Source organism: Macrobrachium nipponense, chromosome 23, assembly GCF_015104395.2.
Source record: "Macrobrachium nipponense isolate FS-2020 chromosome 23, ASM1510439v2, whole genome shotgun sequence".
NCBI lineage: Eukaryota > Metazoa > Arthropoda > Malacostraca > Decapoda > Palaemonidae > Macrobrachium > Macrobrachium nipponense.
In genome coordinates, this window is record NC_061090.1 from 71823577 (window position 1) to 71830171 (window position 6595).

At 35.9% G+C, this 6595-nt stretch overlaps 1 protein-coding gene across 1 annotated transcript in view; it reads right to left on the reverse strand.

Annotated features, from left to right (window-relative positions):
- Positions 1-215: 215 nt before the first annotated feature.
- LOC135198184 (protein FAM50A-like) overlaps positions 216-6595 on the reverse strand; it is a 20990-nt gene continuing 14610 nt past the window's right edge. Inside the window, exon 4 of the mRNA XM_064225736.1 lies at positions 216-322. Within this exon, the coding sequence (XP_064081806.1) occupies positions 216-322 (107 nt within the window). The remainder of the gene's footprint in view (positions 323-6595) is intronic.

The following is a 6595-nucleotide window of genomic DNA, read 5'->3' on the forward strand; positions in this document are numbered from 1 at the left end:
AACAATCTATGGGAATGAAACTGGGGAAATGGGGAAATGAGACGATAGTGGGAGTTATCTGAAAGGAGGTTTTGTATAAAAAAAAAAATTATGAAAGAGGTTCCTCATAAAGGGCGATCCATTGTTATAGCTTTCGTCAAGACGAAAAGAAAGAAAAAACAGTCACAAAGGATAGAAATGGGCAGACATCATCTGAATTAGTTCATTCTACGCTCTTAGGATTCCTCCTCCTCCTCCTCCTCCTCCTCCTCCTCCTCCTCCTCCTCCTCCTCCTCCTCCTCCTCCACGAGGACTGGTAAAGGAGGAGTAAAACAGAAGGCCACTGAATAGTTTCATAAGAGAACTTCCATAACAAGAAGTGGACTTCCTGACTGACTATGGGGAATACTGTATGCAGGGCTTTAACTCGCACTGCTCATATCTCTTGGAATAACTTCTCGATTAACTTCTTTTTTACGAAAAGGAAAAGGTGTTGAACGAGGGACGCTCTCTCTCTCTCTCTCTCTCAACTAAATAACTTCATTCTCACAAGAGAAAAAGCCGCTGAACGACCCCCTTAATTTCATAAGAAGAATCAACTAACTCACGATTTATTTCGACATATTGAGTTGATCTAAATTGTAGTTATGGCTCTGGTGATGGTGACTGACTCTCTCTCTCTCTCTCTCTCTCTCTCTCTCTCTCTCTCTCACTCTCTCTCTCTCTCTAAATTAAATCCCATGGCCGGAAGAGAGCGGAGTAATGACTTTTTTGCAAGTTGGAACGTGACCCGCACCTGAGCCAGTCGTGGCAGTGGAACAGAAAGGCTTTGTGTATGGATTTTAAACTTTCATAAGAGCTCAGTGCTAACAGAGTATTAGACAGCGGCTCTCAACGGCCTTCTTTTGTTCTGGGGCTGAAGATTTGGCGAAACGTTTGACTCTTTTGTATTTTTAACTATATATTTATTAAATTGTTATCATATAAAGTTTTCTTAATAACCCATCTCTTCTTTTTTGTATTTTCCATTACCTTTACGTAATTCTTGATAATGGACACCATATCCTCTTGGCTCTATGTCTGAAGATTCGACAGAACATTCGACTATTTATATTTATAACTATTTACTCTTAAAATTAATTCATTTATATTTTGTTTCTTCTCTGATAAAAGATCTCTTCTTTCTGCATTTCCCATTACTTTCTGTTAATTCTTTCTGATGAACACCGTAATATTTGGAAGCTTGAATTTCAAGTCAATGGTTCCTTTGGTGGGTTTGTTCCATGTGAATAGGGTTCTTCATCTTCTGAATAAAAATAATAATAAATAACAATACCGCCATTTCCCGTGTTTTGTTTAAAATATTTCCTAGGCTACTTTTTCCACCGCACATATAAGTTGAAGGTACCACATTTGCTCCTCTCGTTTCGTAAACGGATTTCATCTTTTATATTCAAGTTTTATATAATGTAGATTTATATTTTACAATCCTGATCATGGAAGTTATTCAACATAAAAAAGTCAAGTGATTTACTCAAATATTGGAGGTCTGAGGAGTAACTTTCTTTTCCTGTCGAAAGGTTTTTTTCCTGAAGTGAGAGTAAGGCAGCGTTTTTCTGCCCAAGATTCAGTGATTGGCTGAATTTTATTTTCTTATTTTCTTATTCAGTTTAGCATATAAGACAAACACTGCTGTGTTGTTCATGGTCCTACTGTGAAAAATATACTATTTTCTCCCGATAGACAAAACCAATTGTTTTTTTTCAAAAATTAAATCCTCCACCGAACCGTTCCGAAAAGTATATAACTTTTCTAGTTTCTGATCAGGTAGTAGGCTGGTTACCCAAATCAGGAAAATGCATAGTTTATTTATTCTTTCACTAATAAAAAAATAAAGTTATTATTTTGAAACATCCTCTAGTTTCGGTGAAATGTAAAGGTGATTTTGAGGTTCCTAATGGTTTAAGTCTTCTGATTATGTCTAAATAGATTTTGAAGTTATGATAAAACTTTCCTGATCGTCTAAATAAATTTTGAGGTAATGATATAACTTCTTTGATTATTAAATAGATTTTGAGATAATGACATAACTCCTGATTGTGTCCCTACCTCCCCAAGGATAACGGAGAAGAAACACATCCAAATGATTATTATCACATCCTAACCTAATTAGGTAACTGAGACTATCGGTAGACTTTGTACAAAGATCAGTTCCAAGATCACTCATTATCGCTGTTTGAATGATTAAAAACTTACTTCTCCTTCTTCAGAAAATGGTAATAAGGCTGCGCCGAAGGGGCGATACTGCCTCTACAAAATTCCCAATTAGGGATCATGTAAGCTAATTAACGGTTTATTTTGTCTACAGTCAATACATGTCTTCTCAGTTACTTATTTACTTACATTTTTGTCTATCTATTAATTGAATTATTTTATTTTACATTTTTTTTTTAGTTTTTAATTACGAAGCTCTTCTGCTGTTTGTATTTCCAACTGCCTTCTGTTACTTCTTCCTAATGAGCACCATATACTTTGGAAGCTTGAATTTCAAGTCAGTGGCCTCTGTGGTGGGCTTGTTCCATGTAATGAACTATCATAAATACTCATGAATCAAGAAAACGGTATAATGCTTAAGTTTTATTTTCAATCCATTCTTTCCCCATTAAATATAGACTGAATTTTTACGTTTGTTGGAAACTCGCTCTCTCTCTCCTCTCTCTCTCTCTCTCTCTCTCTCTCTCTCTGATATTACACACACACACACAGAAACAAGCATATTGGACAGACGACTTGTTCTCTTTATCAGCCATATTTACAATAAGCTTCGTGACTTTTATTCGTCAATACTGACACTCGAGCGAAGGGAAGTCTTGGGATTTTTTTCATAGAATTCCGGACATGAGCCAAAATAAGAGGAAAATACTTGTAATTTATATATATATAATGATATATATATATATATATATATATATATATATATACTATATGTATATATATATAGTATTATATATATATATATATATATATATATATATATATATATATATAAATTCATAGGCGATAATTTTATACTCTAACTTGGCGAGTGCATTTGTTACACGGTAAAATTGAATAATCTCAAGTATTGAGTATATATAGGGCTCGCATACAATTGTGTATTTTATTTTAACGTGTTACTTCAATGCAAGCGTTGAAGTGACAAATAGAAGTTGACATTTGCAGTACATGAATGAGAAGAAGTTGACTGAGTACAAAGTTGAAATTGATTTTCATCACGCTCTCTGTCACCCAACTAAAGTAAAGACGAGTTGGAACTGCTACCGCCTTTTCTCCTTTTCTCCCTCCCCCTCAACCGGCTCCCTTTTCCCCTGACACGAGGGCGGCAGGAAGGGAAAGTGTGAAATATACTATATATATATATATATATATATTATATATATATATATATATATATATATATATATATATTATATATATATATGACTTCGTTCGTACATACGGTCAGGTCTTTACCTTTTTTTGATTTAAAATCAATATCGTGTATATATATATATATATATATATATATATATATTATATATAGATATATATAATATATATTGTGTTTTTGTGTGTATAATCTTTATACTATACTTCTTATCCAGAAGATGAGCCCTATGCATATAGAACCCACCCCACCACAGGAGCTACTGACTGAAATTGAAGGTTCCAAGGAATATGGTGTTCATTAGAAAGTAGGTACAGAAGATAATGGGAACTAGAGACAGAAGAGATCACATTACAACAACAACAACAACAACAACAACAATACTAATAATAATAATAATAATAATAATAATAATAATAATAATAATAATAATAATAATAATATGAACTCTTGTTTCTTTCACAATTTTCCTCGCAAAAAGAGCGACTTGATAAACGAAAATTTCCAGTTGATGGTCCGGCCTTCCCTCAGCTCGGCAGAGTTCAATATCAGGAGGTAATATCCTCCCTCAAATTTATGGCGGGATTTCCAATCGACAGCACTTCCGATGTGCGCCACATTTCCCTGACATCAGGACCGGTAAAGAGGAGGAGCTCTGTCAAGGCAGGAAGAAGTTCTCCAGACTTTTGGATTCGAATTCTTCATCTTAGCAAACTGATGTGTCTTTCCTTGGTTGAAGAATGAAGCTGACACTGATTTTAGCAATTTTCTCCCGTAAGGGGGTAGTGCCATCATTGCACCTCACAAGCGGTGTACTGTAGGCATTACGTAAGGATCTTTGCAGCGTCTCTTCGGCCACCAAGCTGCAGCCCCTATCATTCGTTTTACTGTACCTCCTTTCATATTCTCTTTCTTCCATCTTACTTTCCTTAGCCATCTCCTAACAATTGTTTCATAGTGCAATTGCTTTGAGGTTTTCCTCCTGTTACACATTTCAAACCTTCTTATTGTCAGTTTCCGTTTCAGCTCTGAATGGCCTCATAGGTCCCAGCGCTTGGCCTTTGACCTAAATTCTTTATTCCATTTCCAGTCAGCTGTAGTAGTCATTTGTTCTTGAGAGCATTCTCTATGAATTTTGCTGTGACGTTAAAACAAGGAAGATGAAATACGACTCATGCCCCTTAGTGCTTAGGAGAATTTATGAATCATAAAACATATGAATTTCAGTTTTAAAAAAGTAATAAGAGGAATTATACAGATTAAGATAGAGCGTAAAAATAAAATCCTGCAATTAAAACGAACGAAACTTCAGGTATCTCGCTCTCGCAGTTTGTTATGATCAACGATTTATATATTTAATTTTGCAAATCAAGCTTATTTTGCTAGCTATTAATGGGATCAGCTGCAAGCTGTCTAGGCGGAATTTCTCTCTCATTTGAAGTAATAGTGTATTTTCCTATTATAGAATCTAAATGAGATTATGTTTTATTTAAATGCATGCGGATAGATTTCTGTGTAAATGTCTGTGTGTTTCTGTCGGGCTTTAACAATGAGCCAGCAATCTTCATAAGTAAGTTTCATTCGGTTTCATAAATAGTCTCTTCCCAACCTGGAATTAGTTCAACAAATCAGCAACAATGAGGAGGAAAGAGGGTTGATGCTGAGCGTTAATTAAAGGAATATGAACGATAATTATCGGGATTTTCTCCGTGAACGATGGCTATCAAATGGCGGTAAATATAAAAGGAAGAAAGAGACGCAGTGTATCATTACGCTCCTCTGTCTAATTTGTGGTTATGCCCTGGGTCCGGAAGATATGGCCGGGTTTCGCCCCAGAAATTGCTCGACAAATAATGATTTACGACATCCAAACAAAATATGCTATATTTTGGATGTAGATTTCAATTCATTACTAATGGTTTATAATTAAATCGCATAATTATGATTTCAACTCAATGTAAGGTGTGAATCATTCAAATCCCATTGGGCTTTGTTAGTTTTTATTTATTCACCATTTAGGTTAAAACTCGCGAATGTATTCAAAATCATATAATTAAATTATACATAAATGTTGAATCACATGTTGACTGCAAAGGTACACAATCTTCTAAGGTAACTTGTGTTTTAGGTTGACGTGGCTCTTCATAGCAGAATCTGAAATTGTTCAAACCACTGATTGAAGATATTTTGATAAACTGTACAAAATGGAACCACGTACAGAATCCCGTGTAAGGTTAGTGCCGTCAGTACACCTCACACGGTGCACTGCAGGCATTATTTAAGGTTCTTTACAGCGTCCACTTGGCCCCTTTCATTCCTTTCACTGTACCTCCGTTCATATTCTTTCTTCCGTCTTACTATCCTCAGGCCTCTCCTTGCATTTGTTTCATACCACAACTGCTTCAGGTTTTCCTCCTTATGACTCTCAGTTTCCCTTTCAGCGCTGAATGACCTCATGGGTCCCAGCGCTTGGCCTTTGACCTAAAGAGCTAAACTTTCATATTCTATTCCATTCATCACAAAAATATTCCACAGAGATTTGCCTTCAGTTCCTCCAACTTAGAGTTCTGCTGTTGGACAAATACAGCAACCGAGACTATGCGTTACATATGATGTCAATTCTGAAATCGGCTTTACACTGAATTTTAAACCTCTTTCGTGGCGTTGTATTCTTCTTCTTTGAACAGTGTAGGCTTCAGAAAAGATTTTTCTGTGGAATATCCTGTAAAGCACATTCCCACCTTTTGTTGTTTATGTTTTCGTAAGCACTCACCATACCTTTTGCTCAACTCTGAATGTCTATAATTCGCACTCATAAAGTAAAATAAATAAAAAAACAGAACGACAAAATGAAGAAATCTGCATAAATGTGACAATGGAGAGATTAGTAATAATAACTCTTGATGAGAGTTCAAAAAGCTGAAACCAGGATAACAAAAAATATTCTAGAGAAAGGATTCAGTCGCATAGCAACTTTTCTTTCCCGAATTTTATTTTCCCTTTCCTCTCGGGGGACAGGAAGGAAAACACTGGTGGTGGGGGACGGGAGGAGGGGCGGTGTTGGTTGTTGGGAGGTGGGACAGTTTTCTTTTGCGGAATCAAAAGATCTTACTGCTTGACTTTGCTTATGAAATTTGGAGGCGCGCTTTTAGTGCAGCCGAGCCACGAAGTCGATGCATTTAGAGAGAG